We start from the raw sequence: 18,500 nt of genomic DNA, 5'->3' as shown, positions 1-18,500 counted from the left end.
TTGGGAGGCTGAGGCAGGAAAATGCCAACCAAGTTCGAGCCCAGTCTAAGCAACTTAGTGAAACACTGTTTGGAAATAATGTGAAAAGGGCCGGGGGGTATAGCTCAGTGGTAGAGCATTTGCCTAGCATGTGTGAGGCCCTGGGTTCTAGTCCCAGACCTGCCCCCTCCAAGCTCAGAAGTGGAAAGTGGTATAATTATGCCAACAGGACTGATCTTTACAGTCTATGCATTTACATTACTCTCTCTCATTCCATTAGTCTTTGGCTTTTATTTATAGTTTTTCTTTTCCTCAGTCTTGATAGATTGATTTAGCATGGGTCTTGAAACGTGTTTTCCTAGGATTGAATCTCAGCTCTCTCAGGTGTAAAATGGATGTAATATCTGTACCTACTGGATAGGTGGGTTATGAGGACGATATAAAACATTACATATAAAAGTCTTAGAACAGTGCTGGTTCGAAGAAAATAATAAATGGTAGCCTGATCCATACTATTTTGCTAATGCTGTACCTGTGCTTGGTGTCTGCTCTCATGCTTTCTGAAATATAGTGGAAGATATAGAAAAGCACATAAGAAGTAAAATAACACCTCATCTCACTCAAGTTAGAATAGATATTATAAAAAAAGATGATCAGGGCATGGTGGTATATGCCTGCAATCCCAGTGCTTGGGAGGCTGAGATAGGAGGATTAATAGCAGGTTCATGGCCAGCCTCAGCAGCTTAGTTAGACCCTTTTTTTTTTTTTTTTTTTTGCGGGTCGAACCCAGGGGCATTTGACCTCCCCGAGCTACACCCCCTGCCCTATTTTTTAAAACCGGGTCTCACTGAGTTGCAGAGGGCCTCACTAAGTAGTTGAGGCTCTCCGCGAACTGTGATCCTCCAGGTCTCAGCCTCCCGAATGCTGGGATTACAAGCGTGTACCACCACATCCGGCTTAGTTAGACCCTCTTTAAAAAATAAAAAAAATTAGCTGGCGTGGTGGCTCACGCTTGTAATCCCTGTGCTTGGGAGGTGGAGACAGGAGGATCCTGCAGGTTCGAAGCCAGCCTCACTGGCTTAAGAGACTCTGTTTCCAAAATAAAATATAAAATAGGTCTGGGAGTGTAGCCCGGAGGTAAAAGGGTTCTATCCCCAGTACCACCAAAGAATAAAAAATAAAAATAAATAAATAAATAAAATAGAGCTGGGGGTATAGCTCAGAGGTAGAAAGGAATGTACCTGGATTCAAGCCCCCATACCACCACCAACAACAACAAAAATGCTGATGAATGTGGAGAGAAAAGGGAATACCTTTGTGGCATTGGTGGGAATGTGAATCAGCACAGATGTGAATCAGCACAGCTGTTATGGCAAACGGTATGCAGATGCCTCAAAAAATAGATAATAATAATAAAATAAAACCACATAGTCCAGCCATCTCAGTTACTACTAGGTATATTTCCAAAGGAAACAAAATTAGCTTGTTAAAGAGACATCTGGTTCTGTCATGTGAGGACACGGAGCTGGCATCATGTGTGAGCCAGGAAGAGCCTCATCAGAACCAGGACGGACCATGCTGGCACCCTGAGGCCTGACTCCCAGAACTGTGAGCAATGCATGGTTGTTGTTTAAGCCAGAGAAGGGTGGGGGGAGAGAGAGAGACAGAGAGACAGAGAGAGAGACAGAGACAGAGACAGAGACACAGAGACAGACAGAGAGAGAGACAGAGAGAGACAGAGAGAGAGATAGACAGAGAGAGAGAGAGACAGAGAGACAGAGACAGAGAGAGACGGACCATGCTGGCACCCTGAGGCCTGACTCCCAGAACTGTGAGCAATGCATGGTTATTGTTTAAGCCAGAGAAGGGTGGGGGGAGAGAGAGAGAGACAGAGAGACAGAGAGAGAGACAGAGAGAGAGAGACAGAAACAGACAGAGAGACAGAGAGATAGACAGAGAGACACAGAGAGAGACAGAGAGACAGAGAGACAGAGACAGAGAGAGACAGAGAGACACAGAGAGACAGACAGAGAGGCAGAGAGAGACAGAAAGACAGACAGACAGAGGCAGAGAGAGCGGGAGACTGAATCTACACGCCTGTTTATTTCAGCATTATTTTCAGTAACCAGAGATGGACCCAAGCTACGTCCACCAACAGGTAAATGGATAAAGAAAGTGTAGTCTGTATATATGATGGAGCGCTGTTCTTAAAAAAAGAGCAAGTCCTGTCATTTGTGATCATACAAATGAAACTGGAGTACATTATGTTGAGTGAAATAAGCCAGGCACGGAGAGACAAACATTGCATGATCTCATTTATATGTGGAAGTTGAGAAAGTGGAACTGGCGGCAGCAGAGGGGAGTGGCGGTGCTTCCCAGGGGCTGGAGGGACGTCATCAAAGAGAATGGGCCCCAGGTAGACAGGAGGGAGAAGTCCAAGCCCTTTACTGCACATCGCGGTGGCTACTGTTACTAACATGATAGTCTATACTTGAAAACCGCTCAGAGAGTAGATTTGAAGTCTACTTAGAGACTTTAAGTCTACACACACACACACACACACACACACACACACACACACACACACTGGTATGTAAGGATGGCTGTGGTGGTGCACACGCTTGTGATCTCAGTACTTGGGAGGCTGAGACCAGGGGATCACAGGTTTGTGGCTAGTCTCAGCTACTTAGGGAGGCCATTTGTAACTTAGTGAGACCCTGTTTCAAAATAAAAAACAAGCCGGGTATGGTGGTGCATGCTTGAAATCCCCACGCTTGGGAGGCTGAGACAGGAGGATCGCACAGGTTCGAAGCCAGCCTCAGCTACTGAGTGAGGCTCTCAGCAACTTAGTGAGACCCTGTTTCCAAATAAAGTATAAAATAGGTCTGGGAGTACAGCCCGGAGGTAGAAAAGCCCCAGGTTCCACCCCCAGTACCACAACAAAACAAAACAAAACAAAACAAAAACAACCAAAAAAATTAAAAGTAGGGCTAGGGGTGTAGCTCAGAGGTAGAATGCCCCTGGGTTCAATCCCCCATACCACACACACACAAAAAGAAATGGCATGTGAGGTAATGTATATGTTATTTTTTGTTGTTTTTTCTTTATTAATGTATATGTTATATAGCTTGATTTAACCATTCCACAATGTATGTATTTATCAAAACAACATTTGGTATATCATAAATATGTGTAATTTTACTTTCCAATTATATTAAAAATTAAAAAAATCAAAGCACTTAGGAAGAATGTTAGGAGGAAAAAGGCAGTTTTTCTGCCCTCCCCTTTTAAGAGCTGGCCTGAGCTGAGAGTAGTGCTGCATACCTGTAATCCTAATACTTGGGAGGCTGAAACAGGAGGATGGAAGATTCAAGAATAGCCTCCACAATTTAGCAAGGCTCTCGTAGCAACCTACCAAGACCCTCTTTAAAAAAAAAAAAAAAAACAAAACTAATAATGGAGGGTTAGGAATGTAGTTTGGAGGTAGAATGCCTCTGGGTCCAATCCCCAGGAACGAACACACACACACACACACACACACACACACACACACACACACCTGGCCTGATCAGAGAAAGATGCTGAGAATGAGCACTCCTGTTGACCAAGCCTGTGTGTCAGACACTGAACCACCTACCTCCACACTGTGTCTCATTTTGTTTTACAAAATTCCCAAGATGCAAATGTGTGGTCATACCCATGATACAGATTTCAGAGTTAGTAAGTGGCAGAGGTGGGCCGGACGGTGAAGACGCCGTATGTCCACCCCGCCAGGCTGACCCTGCCTGCTCCTGCCCGGGACCTCAGGCACAGTGAGACCCGCGGCCTCTCATCTCCCTTCTCTAGCCTCATTGGACTAGATCAGCTCATTTTGGGCGGCAGAATTCTTTCCCCAATCTAAGTGTTGTTCTAAAGACTGGTATAGGGAGCTGACAGTGTAGCTGAATAACAGAGCTTTGTCCTAGCACGTGTGAGATCCCAATTCAGCACAGGAAAACAAAACAAAACCAACCAACCAACCAACAAAAACACCCAGAAAATCTGGTATAAAAACACATAAAGCAGAACTTCTCTGATTGAAGTGTGTGTGTGTGTGTGTTGGGGGGGGGTAAAAGGCTTGGGAACACCCTCATTCTCCCTATGGTTAACATCCCTGACGTTTTGTGGGGTACAGTTTGGAAACCAGTCAAGAAGTTTACCCTCAAAGCGTCCTCCATCCCTGATGCATGAGGAGGCTCTATGTACCCAGGTCAGGCCTCTTAGCCCTTTGGGGACAGACAGAATCTGGTTTCATACAGACAGGTAGAGAGCCACCAAGCTGTATGATCCCTCGACCCCTTTGAGATGGAGCCACAGCCTGGACTGTGGGGTGGGCAAGACATGAAGGGGCCCAGATCCGCTGGGAGGGGTATATAGGCAGTGCCTGCAAGGGAGAGGCTCAGGGGACAAGGGAAGCCTGCCTCACCTTGGAACTCACAGAGGGAACACGGGTAGGCCAGCGCTAAGTCGGGTTGTAAGGACCTTTGCCACCTTTGCTGGCTCCTGTCCCCATCCCTGACCATTCTTCCAATCAAGTACACCAAGATTAATGACTGAGAGACAACAGGCTTCATTGACTTGCAGACTCTTATCTAAAATTGTAGCTATTTGGGAATATGAATTTCGGGGAGCCACAGACTATTTTAGACATAGAATGTCAGAATAATAGAACACAGCACACATCTACAATCCCAGTGATTGGGAGGCTTAGACAGGAGGATTGCAGGTTTGAGGCCAGCCTTAGCAACTTAGCAAGGCCCTCAGCAACCTAGTGAGACCCTGTTTCAAAAATAAAATAGCTAGGTGTGGTGGCACACACTTGTTATTTCAGTAATTGGGAGGCTGAGACAGGAGGATCGCAGGTTTGCAGCCAACCGCAGTTACTGAGACCTTTTGCGACTTAGTGAGATCCTGTTTCAAAATAAAGAATAAAAAAAGTAGGACTGGGGGTGTAGCTCAGAGGTAGAATACCCTTGGGTTCAATCCCCAGTTACTGCAAAAATAAAACAAAATAAAATAAAATAGGCCGAGGGTAGAGAACTTGGAGGTAGAATGCCCCTAAGTTCAATTCCTATTGCAAAAACAAATAAATAAACACACAGAACATTTAACTGTATAATTTTAGAATCCCAGGCTCTCAGAGGTGTCCAGAAATAACAGACACGTAAAGTCCTGGTAAACATGACCTAAGGGAAGGTCTCAGCGGTGCTCAGAGGTGGGGCAGGGCTGGGGTCCTCCACACAGAGCCTGCCAGTTGGGAAGCAGCTGGTGGGCCCCCTCCCAGCCCATGGCCCAGCCTCAAGAGCAGGCTCTCAGAAGAACCAGGTAGCTCAGAAGGGGTGCCGGCTAAACGGGAACACCACCCCACAGGGGCAGATGGGAAAGGAGGATCCGTCAGGAGCCCCCAGGACACCGCCCCTGCACCACAGACTCTACAGAGTCCTCTCCCAGGCAAAGGACCTGAAACCTGAGCTCGGATCAGGCATCCCCTTCACTACCTCAGAGCTCCTCGGGGCAGGGAATGTGGGATGCACTCCTCTGCTCCCCACAAAAACGCTCAGGTGCTGCTCCAGAGTCATCAAGCCACTTAGCGGAGACGACCTCAAACCTGGCAGAGCTGGCGGACCTTGTCAAATCTGCTTTTTATTCAGACTGAGGCCAGACACCCTCTCTGGGACACATAAGCCTTATGTATGTATCTCTATCTCCTGGATACCTTTTTAAACTGCATCTATTTCTGGGAGGGCATTTGGCTCCTGAGCCTGGGAGGGGATGCTTAGAGGGTTTCCAAAACAGCCCCCCTTTCTCTCCTTGCCCATCGCCTTTCCCTTTTCCCTGCAGAAGAGACACGTCCCTCTTCTGGGGACCTGGACTTTCTGGCAGCCACTTCTGTCTCTTTGGGGCTTTCCTCCTGCTCCATGCCCTCCCCATCGGCAGCCCTAGTGGGTCAGGCCAGGCGAGCCAGCGTCACTGCAAGCCGGGGCCAAGGCAGCCTTGAGGAGGCAGAGGAACGCTCCCTCCCACATCAATATTTATTGCCGGAGAGCTGCTGGAAGCAGATCATCATGTTCTCAGGCTTCAGTTCCTTTTAAGAAACTCTCACCCCCTACCCTCCCCATTCCCCAATGCTAATGTGCTGACAGGAGAAATGCAGACAGCCAGACAGGTTCACAGGCGGGGAGCCAGGCTTGCAAAGCATCAGAGCACACAGCGCTTACAACCCGACTCTCAGATCACAGCGGCTTCCACGCGGGAATCGTACGTTCTCAGAATCTGAGGCCGCGGAGGCCGCTCCGGGAATCCGACCTCCACACCTCACGTGCACCTGGAGCCGCACCGCAGAATGCCAAGCAACTTGCTCCAGTCACTGGGCTGACAGGTGACCAGGCCCAGCACACACGTTGCCTGCCCACCCCCTCGCCTACTTGTGCCCTCTGTTCAAATGTAGGGCCCCACTCAGAGTATCTGAAACCAGCAACCCGGCCTCTCGTCATCCACGTCCACTCCCCAGCTTCCGTGAATCCCATTTCCTCTGAATTGGGGCCTGAGCTAGCCAGAAGCAGGAAGAAAAATCTGAGGTTCCAAGTTATCCTCTTGCCCTAAAACTGAGCCCTCGCCACACCTGCTTCTCCTGCCGTTGGGCTAGTGCACCCAGTACCAGTGCCAACCCTCTCGTCTCTCGGCTACATGGAAGCAGTCTCCTCCATGCCCACCCCTCACGGTCCCTGCTCTGCTTCCTGCCCGCACCACTGCCCAGCTGCCTCCTCCACCTCCTGGACCTCCACATTCCCTGCCTCCTTTACCCTGTGCCTGGGGCTGAACTTACAGCGTACCCTCCTTCCGAGGCTACCTGCTGCTCTTGAAGCCAACAGTCACGGCCTTTCCTGTCCTGGCCAAGCTGTTTTCATTGGTCCTGGTCTATACCCACCTCTCCAGCCTGGGGCAGGCTGGGTGGGTGGGGGGGTCCTATGAGGTCCCTTGAGGTAGCTGGGTCTAGGCGCAGACAGACTGGGGCTCAAACCCAGCTTTTCCAGCTCTTCTCCGGGGGCCCGAACTTTCTTGCTCTAAGAAGGAGGTCCTATGCCACACCAGAGCAAACATATTTCAGTGCACCAACCCGCCATATTAAGCAGAATTCTTCTTGCTGCAAAATATTCAACCAACCAGATTTTTACAAATTGTCCCTTTGAAATTAGAATTACTTAGCAACTAGTAACTTAATTTATGACTGTGATTTTTCATCATAGTCATAGAAGAGGAAATCTGATGCATAAATTTTCAGGATGGAATGAAATGTGCATGAGTATTAAAGAAAATTTAAGGAAGTTGACATTAATGACATAAAATAAAACTTTTAAAAGGCATTTTTTTTTTTTTTTTTTTGCCGGACGCGGTGGTCCACACCTGAAACCCCAGCCACTCAGGAGGCTGAGGCAAAAGGATTGAAAGTTCGAGGCCAGCCTGGGCAACTTAGCAGAACCCTGTCCCAAAATAGAATAAAAGGGCTGCGGGTGCAGCTCAGAGGTAAAGTGCCCCTGGGTTTGATCCCTAATATCTAAGAATAAATAAGGTAAACAAATAAATAAAAAGGGCTGGGGAGGTAGCTCAGGGGTAGGACACTTGCCTAGCATGGTTCTATACTCAGTACTAGGGAGAAAAAGAGCATTTTGGGGTCATTTTCTTTTTTATTTGGAGTCAATTTGTTTTTCAGGCCTCATATATTCTGTGGGTTCCTGGAAGGCTGGGGGCCTTTGGCTCAGAATCATCGGTCAGGTTCCTCTATAGCTTTGTGACCTTGAGCAAATACCTCTTCCGGGTTAGATTTCAGTGTCTTTGGAGAAGAGGCTCACTTGCTCTGGAGCTGAGCAGGGCATCCTATAGCTATCCCTGGGGCTCCCACTCACAGCCGCTGTGTGCTTAGCACTCCTATAGTCTGCTCAGAATTTACAAAACTCTTTTCTTATTTAGTAATGATGATTGAACCCACGGGCATTCTACCTCTGAGCTATATTCCCCAGCCCTTTTTAAAATTTATTTATTTATTTATTTAGTGGTACTGGGGGTAGAACCCAGAGGTTTTCAACCTCTGGGCTATACTCCCAGACCTATTTTATATTTTATTTGGAAACAGGGTCTCACTAAGTTTCTGAGAGCCCCACTAAGTAGCTAAGGCTGGCTTCGAACCTGTGCGATCCTCCCGTCTCAGCCTCCCAAGAGCGGGGATTACAAGCGTGCGCCACCACGCCCGGCTCAAATTTTATTATTTGAGACAGGGTCTTGCTAAGTTTCTGCCGAGGCTAGCCTCGAGCCTCAGATCCTCCTGTCTCAGCCTCCCAAGTACTAGGATCACAGGTCTTTGTGTCACCACGCCCAGCTTTACAAGATTCCACATGCCTAGCGTAGAAGGGCGTGGACTCAGGCCTGCGTTCTTATCCTAGCACTCCTTTGCTGGATCTGCCATTTTTTGGGTAAGTCCCTTCATTTCAGGCCATCTCCAGCCCTAGATGTCCTCAGCTATGGAAGGGGCCAATGATATTAACCAGATGGGATGCTGGGAAGGACACAACAGAGCCCAGACAAGAATGAGCTTGGTAGGTGGTGAAGTGTAAGGCCCAGAGGGATGAAGTTCAGTGTTCCCAAGGAAGACACCTGGGTGGGGCTGGAGCTTGGGCTGGGCAGGAGACCTGGGGAGGACTTACCTTGCTGACAGGTGAGGCCGCACCTGTCAAGAACTTTCTGCAGAACTTAAACTCATGCTTCTCTTTGGACATCTCCCTGGGGAAGAAGAAGTAGGGGATGGCAGCCAGCAACACCATGCCTGCAGCGACGAGGAAGCCCAGCCACCAGGCACCCACCCACCGGGGGTCCTTCGGCGTCAGTCTGATGCCACCTGGAAGAGAAAACCATGGTGATTTTAGGGTTAAGGTGGACATCACTTCTAGGCCACCACCTTGGGACCAGCCTTTGAGACATGAAGCAGTCTGAACTTGGAGTCAGGAGACATGAGTTCTGGTCTTGATAGCCACTTGTGTCCTGTGTGGTCTTGGGAAAGGCCTGAGCATTTCTGGGCCTTAGCTCTTCAACTACTAAGGCAATGTAGTGTAGTGGTCAAGGTCATGGACTTTGGATTCTATTACTAACTTACCACCTTGGGCAAGCTACATAATCTTTTTGTGCCTCTGTTTTTCCACTGTGACATACAAATATTAATAGTTGGGAGGGAGAGTGCTGGGTATAGTAGTTTTTTATATCATAGTGTTTTATATTATAAGGATGTTTAGTTTTTAGCTATATGTGTATTAGTTCCTAAGATTCCTACAACAACCCTACAAAGTTATGTCATTTGCAGGGAAATGGATGAAACTGGAGAACATGATGCTAAGTGAGATTAGCCAGTCAGAGAAAGTGAAAAGTCAGATGTTCTCTTTAATATGAGGAAGTTAGGGAGAAAACGGAACATAGGAGAAACTCTAGACAAAGGAGGAGAAACTTGAGATGAGTAAAGAAGGCGACCTAAGTGAGGAGAAGGGAGGAGGAAGAGGGACACACCTCAGGGGACGGGATGTACATTACTCAAACTCACCTAAGTCACTGCGCTGAGCACTGGGGGGGGGGATGGGGCAGGCACTGGGGAGGGCTCGAGGAGCACTGTGTGCACAGGTGTCTACCACCCTGGACTTCATCAAGATGTGTGACTACAATACACCAAAAAAAAAAAAAAGCTACCCCAAAAGAAAGTGACACCTGCCAAGCACTGACAAGCATATGCATTATATAGGCATTTGTTCCTTTTCCTTCTCCTCCTTTTCTTCTTCCATTATGACTACTGTTGTGATTATTATATTGGACTATTAGTATTAAACTAAAGAGTGTTCAGGACTGCTGCTGTGGTCCTCGGATCTGCATGAGGGTGAAAATCACCAGGGGTGCTCGTCAAAAAACCTGGCCTCACTGAAAACCCGCTCAGAATGACCACAGAGTGGGGTGGGAAGGTGCCCAAGGAATGTGTACCTTTAACAAGTTCCCCTGGTGATTTTAATCCCACACCAGGTTTAATTTGTATATACCCCCTGGCTGCAGTGCACAAATCTGACCTGAAACTTCTTTTTTTATCATCATTATTTCTTCTCAGTACTTTATGATTTTATACATAATAGTGGGACTCGTTGTTACTTATTTGTACATGTACAGGCCCTAAGACATCTGAAGCCCAAGGTGGAGTCGAGGACTTCCTCTTTTAATCTCCATAGCATTTGTATTTTCTAAAAATATAAATGCATGATAGCACCAACCACCAGTGCGGGTAGCTGGTTCCCAGAGCTTCATCCTGAGCTGCCCCTGGGCTGGGGCCAGCACACACCGTCTGGCACCCAGCTAATGTCTCTGCAAAGCCAGGGGGAGGCGTGGCTTTTGCACTGACAGGGCTGGTTTCTCTCCTGGCTCGTCATCCGCCTTGCCTCCGTGTCAGGCTGATGAGAATTCACACATGCATCCCCCTGATTCTCTGGTCACACATCGTAGTCTGTGCCTACAGCAGGTAGAGCCTGCCCACTCTATAAAATCCCCCATAAAAAAAAGAATTCGGAAGGGGGCATGCTAGTCTGCAGAAAGAGTGATGTGAACATCGTCAGAAAACACATCCATTTCACCACAGTGGAGGCGTGTCTGGAAAACCAGAGAAGTATCTGGCTTCCAGGGAAGAGAGGGGTTGGCGCCAGAGCCCAGGTATGGCTTCAGGGCCCAGCGTTCAGGGAGGTTGGACAGGGCTGTCCCTAGTGACTGTTGTAGAGGTCCCCAGACCTTGCCTGGTTGAGGCACCCATATAAGCAAAAGCTGGAGAATGTCCATCCAGCCATGCATGAAGCCTTCTAGGACTTGCTGGAAAATCTCCAGGTGGAGGACAGGACTTCTGAGTCGCAGGAGCTGGGAGGCACATCTGGGGCTCACAGCTGCCCAGGTGACAAGTAGGCAGCTGAGAAGCCTCAGTGACATGCTCTAATGAGAGTCCTCTCTCTCCCCTCCCCCTCCAGGACTCCAGAGCTCTGGGCCCCAACACTCCCCCATCCTGGCCATCTTCAGACCAAGCTTCTGGCCCACTCCCCAGCCTGCTCTGACTTCTAGCTGGATCAGAGACCACCACTCTCCAAATGGTGCCTCCAGGAGCTTTCCAGACCCTGAGATGGTGAGGGCCAGGAGGAGCCATGAGGTCCCCCAGTACACGTCCCACCTGCGAGAGGCCTACAGTGACACAGGAGTCATGAAGTCCTGCTCCACGTTCTCCCCAGTGTGCCACTGTCTCTTCTGTTCTGCCTGAGGCTTGTCTTGCACTACACACAGGAATCCCTACAGCCAAGCGAGTGTGCTCTCCTGCCTGCCCCTGGGAGGGTGGGTGTGCAACAGGGCGAAGACTTGCAGTAAAGGTCGTGACAAGCTCAAGCCCTCATCTAATGGCACTTTACAATTGTCTCCCTCCCTCACTGGGTTCTGGGTGCAGCCTTGGGAGAGAGACAGGACAGGAGTATCTCAAGGATGAGGAAGCAGATGCCCAGAGAGGATAAGAGGCTGGTCCAGGGTCAGTGATGCTGCTGGGTTTGAGCTTAGATCCCCTGCCTCAGTGTCAGGGCCAGCACAGCAGTCAGTGAGCTAGCATCTGTGCACACACTCAGAGGCTCACCTTCTGGCATCCGATTGATGTCCACATAAAGGCGTAGCATGAGGCTGCCCATCCCATAGGCAATGCCGGGACCCATCAGGGTCACTGCAAAGAGGAAGCCTGCAACACAGAGCCTCGTTAGGATCCTGAGGTCCCGGCTTTGCTCGGCAGATCAGAGCCGGTCCCGTCTTCAACAGGCAAGAGCTGTTCCTCTCCCCTAACAGGCTGGGGAACTCTTCAGGGCTTTTCTGGACCTTTACTGGCCAGATAGGGCAGAGGTCAAGACTCAACTCCCAGCCCCCACCCTCCTCTCTTCCTCTTCTTTGAGCCTGGCCTGAGCCTCAGGGCCCCAGGGGTGGGCTGGTCCTCACCGAGGTACAGGGGAGAGTTGCTGTGGTGGGCAAAGTCATCGATGTAGGAGATGCCGAAAGGCTGAATGGGCACGCCTCCCACGCCCAGCAGCGTCTGCGCTGTGAACATGATGCCCACCACGGTCAGGTGCTGGGTTTCTGTGGAGCGGGAGCAGCTGTCATTTGGAGCGGGCCCTGGGGCTGAGCTGCTGGGCAGGCACAGGGAAGCTTCGAAGTTCTGCTGCACATCCTCTGAAATGATATTGAAACCATGATCCTAGTTAAGACATAGCACTGACCAGATGCGTGGCGCTGCTCTAGGAGTGCTGTGGATCGCAATCATGTGAGACCCGATGAACCCGAGGGATGGACACTCTCATTACCCCATCTCAGATGAGGAAACTGAAATCCAGCCAGCAGCCAGCAAGGGGCAGAGGCAGGACTGCACCCCAGGCCATCTGGCTGTGTGTGTGTGTGTGTGTGTGTGTGTGTGTGTGTGTGAGCACACACACAGTACTGGGGATTGAAGCCAGGGCATTCTACCTCTGAGCTACACCCCCAGCCCTATTTGATTATTTTTGTTTTGCAGCAAGGACTCACCAGGTTGCTGAGGCTGTCCTCAAACCTGCGATCCTCCCATCTCAGCCTCCCAAGTCCTGGGCTTACCAGTGTGTACCACTGTGCCATTAAACTGCCCTGTGCCACCGCCTTTCTGAGCAGAGGCATTAGAAGTGCTATGCGATGGTGGTGGGGGGGAGGTGGCCAAAAGAGGTAGAGTTTGAACTCCAGAAAAACAAACAAGATTTTCCAGAAAGAGATAGAAGGAGGGGTGCTCCAGGGAGAGGTCACAGTACAGGCAAACCTCAGGGCCTCAAAAGGGAACACTGTTAGCAGAATAAATTCAGAATGGTGGGTCAGGCAAAGGAGGGATGTGGGAGCTGAACAGTGGAGGTCTCTGGTGCCCTTGGTTTTTATTTTGGTAAGGGAACCCTGTCATCTCAAGACACAGACAGTGTGCAGGAAAGGAGTAGTTCTTAATTTAGTACTAGAGGTTCATTTCTTTAGCTTGCCGATATTTGGTGAGCAAACTTGAGGAGACCCTTGCACTATTATTATCCCAAATGTGGGTACAGAAGTGGCCTCTCTGCAGTGTTTCCTTGTGGGACTGGGACTCTGGGTGCCAACCCAGCCCAGAGAGCCACTCCCTTGGACTGCAGAGAGCCATGGGAAACAAGGCCAGGAGTGTGGATTTAGTAGCCTCTGACAAGACTGGCCAGGCCCCGCTGTGTGACTTGGACACAAGCCCCAGCCCCTCTGACCCCACCTCTCCAACAGATCTAGAAACGAGGGACTCTGGAAATGAGGAATTCAGAAGCAGAGCGATTCCGCAGTTCAGAGCAGGGTGCTAGCGTGGCTTTGGAGCTGTGGGCCTGAGGAAGCTCCTCCTCTCTGAAGCTCAGCGTCCTCACCAGTGAAGAAATAATGCTGGCACCTGCCCTGTGGGGCTGTGAACGTGGATTGGTGAAAAGGGCTTGGCTCAGGGTTGGCAGTGAGGACAGAGCAGGACATGTGGCCTCTGCACAGAAAAGATCTGTTAAAGTGGAAATTCTGGGCAAAGAAATGTGAGGAAGTATTGTCGTTCAGCATTCCAAGAAGTCCTGTTGACAGCTGTCCTCGGTCTCTGTCTCCTTCAAGCACGCTCAGCACTTCCCCGGTTCTCTGGCTCTGCCTGTACCCCACTCCTCCACCTGGGATGCCCACCTTTTCTCCACCGCCGCCTCCAACATCTGCAGCTCCATCCAGCTGCTACCCAGGCCCCTAACACTTCCTTCTGCCATCTCCAAGGCGCTGGGCTCTATAACTTGCTGCAGAATCGCCCGTGCTCACTCTAACCCCCACCTTACTGGGGCATATCTGATTTATTTTTCCATCCCTGGCCTTAAGCAGTTTCAGAGGTGGAAGCTGTTGGGGTGGAGGGTAAAAAAGAAAGGCTTTCTTTCTTTCTTTCTTTCTTTCTTTCTTTCTTTCTTTCTTTGTACTGGAGATTGAACCCAGAGACATTCTATCTCCAAGCTACATTCCCATACTTGTTTTATTTTATTTTGAATCAGGGTCTCACTAACTTGATGAAAGTCTTACTACGTGCAGAGCTGGCCTCAAACCTGAGATCCTCCTATTTCAGCCTCCTAAGTACTGGAATTACAAGCATGTGCCACCATGTTCAGTGTAGAAAGGATCCTTCCTTCCTTCCTTCCTTCTTTCCTTCCTTCCTTCCTTTCTTTTTCTTTCTTTCTTTTTTTTTTTTTTTTTCAGTATCGGGAATGGAACCCAGGGGCATTCTACCTCCAATACCTGGGTATTCTACCTCTACCCTCGCCCAATTTTTTATTCTTTATTTTGAAACAGGGTCTTACTGAGCTGCAAAGGGCCTCACTAAGTAGCTGAGGCTGGCTGGAAACCCGATCCTCCTGTCTCAGCCTCCTGAATGCTGGGATTACAAGTGTGCGCCCCACACCCGGCTGGAAGGATGCTTTCTGAGTCCTTCTTTCCTGGAAACCTTTGTTGATGCTGGGCTGGGGCCTGTGCTCCTTCCCTGGGCTCCTTTCACCCCTGTGCTTCCCTCCTTGTACCGCTGACGCACGGGCTTTTTATGTTTGCTTGCCTGTTTCCTTCCTCAGCCTGGGAGCTCCTTGAAGGCAAGGACTGAATTCCCTGAGAGGGTCCAGGCACAGAGAAGGAAGCACTGAAGGTTTGTCACACAGACCACCTCCTCCTCAAGGAAACCACAGTGGCCCATGAGCGAGAGAGGCCTAGAAGGCTTCACCCCTCTCTCCTGGCACTGTCCCTCCTCTAGAAAGACCCACCTGGGCTGGGCTCGGAGAGAGAGTGGGTGGAATGGGAGGACTAGGACCTGGGAAGCAAGACCCATCCTAACAACACAAGCCTGCGCTGGGCCCCAGTCGCAGCCCGCAATGCCCCAGGTTAGTGTCCTGCCCAGCTTCTCCTGCTCTTACCGGTGCTGCTGTGGTCATAGTGGTACGGCTCTGAGATGAAGTGCGGGAGAGTCATGAGCAGGCCTCCCAGGGCCACCAGGATAGCCCCACAGCCGATCATACGGGGCCGGTGTACTCGGCTGCCGAAATAGCTCACGAACAGGATCAAGGCTGTGTTCCCCACCTGCAAGGGGATGCGGTGACCCACTGAGGTGGAGCAAAGCCCAGGGCCAAGGGCCTGTACCATCCTTTCTTTATCGATAACCTCAGCGTTCCCATCTGTGTAACGGATGGCTGCCTAAGAACCATCTACGCCTCTCCGATTAATACAGATTCTGGGTCCTTCTAGGAAGATTCTCATTGTCTTTTTAGGAAAGAGAAACGAGGACAAAGCTGGAGGGTCAATTTCATTTTGGATCATGGAGTCGCATGGGCAGCGGAGGAAAGGGATTTGGGGATTCAGGGATGTCACGCATGAGAGGCACAAATGGAGACATCTGAAGCCAGAGGATTAAGACTTGGAATGTCACACCTTGGAATCGCCATCCTGGGGTCCAGGTGGCATCAGGGACTTGGGAGCCTGTGGGGCAGGATGCCTCTGCTCTTCTGCTTCCTGGCTGGCTCTGGTGGGGCTCTGGGGCTATATCAGAGGGCTGGTGGGGGGACTGATCTTGAGAAAGACAGCCGCTCCCCACTGGATAGATGGATTGCCTTTCCCTTCTGAGATTTGGCAGTGGAGTGCCGGGGCTCATCTGGGACACTGTTTGGTCGGCTGCCTGGCTGGCCTGGGGTCTGGAGGAATGTGACGTATTACCCAAGGGGAGAGAATTTCACAGAAATCTGCCAGGGCAGGGGGAGAAAGAGAGAGCTTCCTTTTCTGAGGGTGAAAACATCTGGGGGGGGGCAGGAGGGGCACAGCTGGAATCTGATCTCCACATCCTCCCAAAGGGACTCCTCCACTCCTCCCTGTCTGGCTGCGGGCTGCAGGCTGAGGCATGCAGATCCCAGAGCCACTGTGAGGACACACTCTCCAAGATATCACCCCCACATCCAAGGTCAGAGAGTGCCCTGGGTGCAATTTAAGCCTCTCTTGAGACAGTGGAGACAGTGGAAGGAATCTCTGATTCCTTCCTGAGACAGCCGATAGCTAGGTGTCTGAAAAGGCCAAGGAGACAAAGGAGAGCAGACGCACATGGGGACCCCCTTCTAAGGATGTCCTATGTCCCCCAAAGTGCTCCCAAAGGCAGAACCCGGGGAGCAACAAGACAGCTGCAAACACTGAGGATCCAGGAAGGGAGGGTCTTCTCTGTGCCTCCGCCCTGAGCATGTGGCTTCCAGGACACTTGGAGGAGCTGCTAAGGAGGCTTGGGGAGGGGGTGTTGGGGGCTGAGAAGGGAGGGGTCGTGGTGGGGTAGTGAGAGAGGAGCATGGTGGAAGGCAGGGGGCGTCTCCCTCGGCACCCACCCCCGTGGCTGGGCAGGGACCCATACCTCATTGAAGGAGGCCAGCAGCCCTGAGATCTGGCTGGAGAGGCCAAAGCGCTTCTCCACGGTGGAGATGGAGCTTTTTAGGTAGCCGGAGATCATGAGCTGTGACAGCTGCAGCAGGCAGTGGCACAGGACGAAGAACTGCGGGAGGAACATGGTGGTGGCCGTGGGTGGAGGGACAGGTGGATGGAGGAGGACATGGCCGGAGGTGGGTGGTGGTGGAGGAGACAGATCAAGTCAGGAATGGAGGGACAGCGAGGTTGCAGGAAGAGCAGGGCATTTGGATGGGAGGGAAACAGAGTCAGAGGAGGTGGACACATGGGTGGAAGAAGAGAGAGGGGGAAAAATAGAAAAACAGAGCCACCGGGAACAAAGAGGGGCTGGAGGTTAGTTACTGGAGTAGCCCATGGCTCCTGGCAGAAGCCTAAACACCAGAAAAGCTTCCTGGGCACTCCCCAAGGGTCTAGGGCTACCAGAGACATGACTGAGAGTAGGTCTTCATGGGGCTAGCCATGGAGGAAGCCCCTTCTGATCCTCAGCGTTCCCGGGGACTGGCCTGGACCTTCCTCCCAGTTCCATTACCCTGCCCCCCCGCCCCCCCGTGTACAGGAAGCTCTCTCAGATTCACCCAACTTCTCCCCCACCCCATTCCATCCTACTTTTCTCCTAGAGCTGCCCCCAAGACCCCCTAATCACCAAGCTTTCCAGACCCACCCCACCCCAAGCATCCTAGCCAGCTTGTGGTCCTCCTCCTGAAAAACTGGCAGGATTCCCAAGAAAACTTGCTGCAAATAATTAAAAAAAAATAGAGTGCTTATGTCAGAACTTAATATGTTCCCATTGTTCTTTGGAGTCTCCGTTTCCTCATCCGTGTAAGAATAGAGGCTCTCCCTAACTCCTAGGGTTTTGTAACTAGTAGATCGTGGAAGCAGGGGATGCAGCTCAGGGCGGGGTGCGTGCCTAGCACATGGAGATAGTCCCTGGATTTCAGCCCCAGAACCACAAAAATAAAAGAAGAATAAAATCACGTATGAGCAGCAGGTGGTGCAGGGCTGGCGCCCAGCAGGCGTGAGTGCTGGGGATGATGGGTGATTAGGGTGTGGAGCAGGGGTTCCGGTGTTCATATAGGTTTAGAATCCTTGGGCACTTCTGCAGTCTTTAGGGAAATGGGAAGCAGGGGGCCTCGTCCTCTTCTGCCCATAGAACAGCCCCCGTCTTTCATCTTTTTAGGAAGGAATGTGTCCTGGACACCTTCTGTATGCCCCAAAACAGAGGGGGCAGACGCCTGCCTGGCACCATGCCGCTGCTCTCTGGCTCTGAAGCCCCCGCCCTGCCTGGCCCCGGAGGTACCTTGAGGCTGTGGAACACGCGCGGCCGTGAGCTCTTGGGCTCTGAACTGGCTTCGCCTCCAGGCGAGTCTTCCATGCCCACAGTGGCCTTGGTGTCCTTGTCGAGCATTTGGGGCCCCTCTCCTGCCGGTCCTGCAGGACAGCCAGCCAGGAAGTGAGGCAAAATCTTAGAGCGCTCCTAACCTAGGTGGCCTCAGAACCTAGGTGTTTCAGGGGCAGGGGCCTTGGTGGTTGGTGAACATCTGAGGATCACGCCCCCTCAGCCATCCTGGCCCTAGGCCCCAGTGCTGGAGGGACCTACCTAAGAAGGGCATGTTCCATGTGCTACTGGCCAGATCCCACCGGGGACCTTGGCTCCATTCCCAGCACAAAGCTCCCTCCTAAGGAGAAGCTGCTGCCCTTCACACAGCAGACCCTGGAGCCAGGCCCCAGCACAGGGATGAACCGCCCAGTCTCTCAGCCTTGGCACTCCAGCTGTGAGGTCCTCTGAGTTCTTGGAGACTAAGTCTGGCCCTGGGTCTGTCTGGCTCTAGGATCAGGAGTCTGGGGCCAGGTGTGGTGTCAATTCTAGGGCCAGAATCAGGGAGTGAAGGCTTTTTCTGGGTGTATTTTGGGACAGATGTACCCCATTCCTTTCCCCGGAATAGGGC

At 51.0% G+C, this 18,500-nt stretch overlaps 1 protein-coding gene across 1 annotated transcript in view; it reads right to left on the bottom strand.

Moving 5' to 3' along the window:
* The window catches only part of SLCO2B1 (solute carrier organic anion transporter family member 2B1), a gene marked incomplete at both ends in the record, with an annotated part of 42,966 nt that extends 24,802 nt beyond the window's left edge, over positions 1 to 18,164 (bottom strand). Inside the window, 7 exons of the mRNA XM_080689343.1 lie at positions 8,718 to 8,908; positions 11,693 to 11,791; positions 12,043 to 12,273; positions 15,036 to 15,198; positions 16,505 to 16,642; positions 17,852 to 17,982; positions 18,152 to 18,164. Coding sequence (XP_080545469.1) covers positions 8,718 to 8,908; positions 11,693 to 11,791; positions 12,043 to 12,273; positions 15,036 to 15,198; positions 16,505 to 16,642; positions 17,852 to 17,982; positions 18,152 to 18,164 — 966 coding nt within the window. The remainder of the gene's footprint in view (positions 1 to 8,717; positions 8,909 to 11,692; positions 11,792 to 12,042; positions 12,274 to 15,035; positions 15,199 to 16,504; positions 16,643 to 17,851; positions 17,983 to 18,151) is intronic.
* Positions 18,165 to 18,500: the final 336 nt, after the last annotated feature.

The sequence above is a fragment of the Muscardinus avellanarius genome, assembly GCF_963383645.1.
Source record: "Muscardinus avellanarius genome assembly, chromosome: 1".
Lineage (NCBI taxonomy): Eukaryota > Metazoa > Chordata > Mammalia > Rodentia > Gliridae > Muscardinus > Muscardinus avellanarius.
Note: the sequence above shows the minus strand (reverse complement) of the source record. Positions and strands in the feature narration are given on the sequence as shown.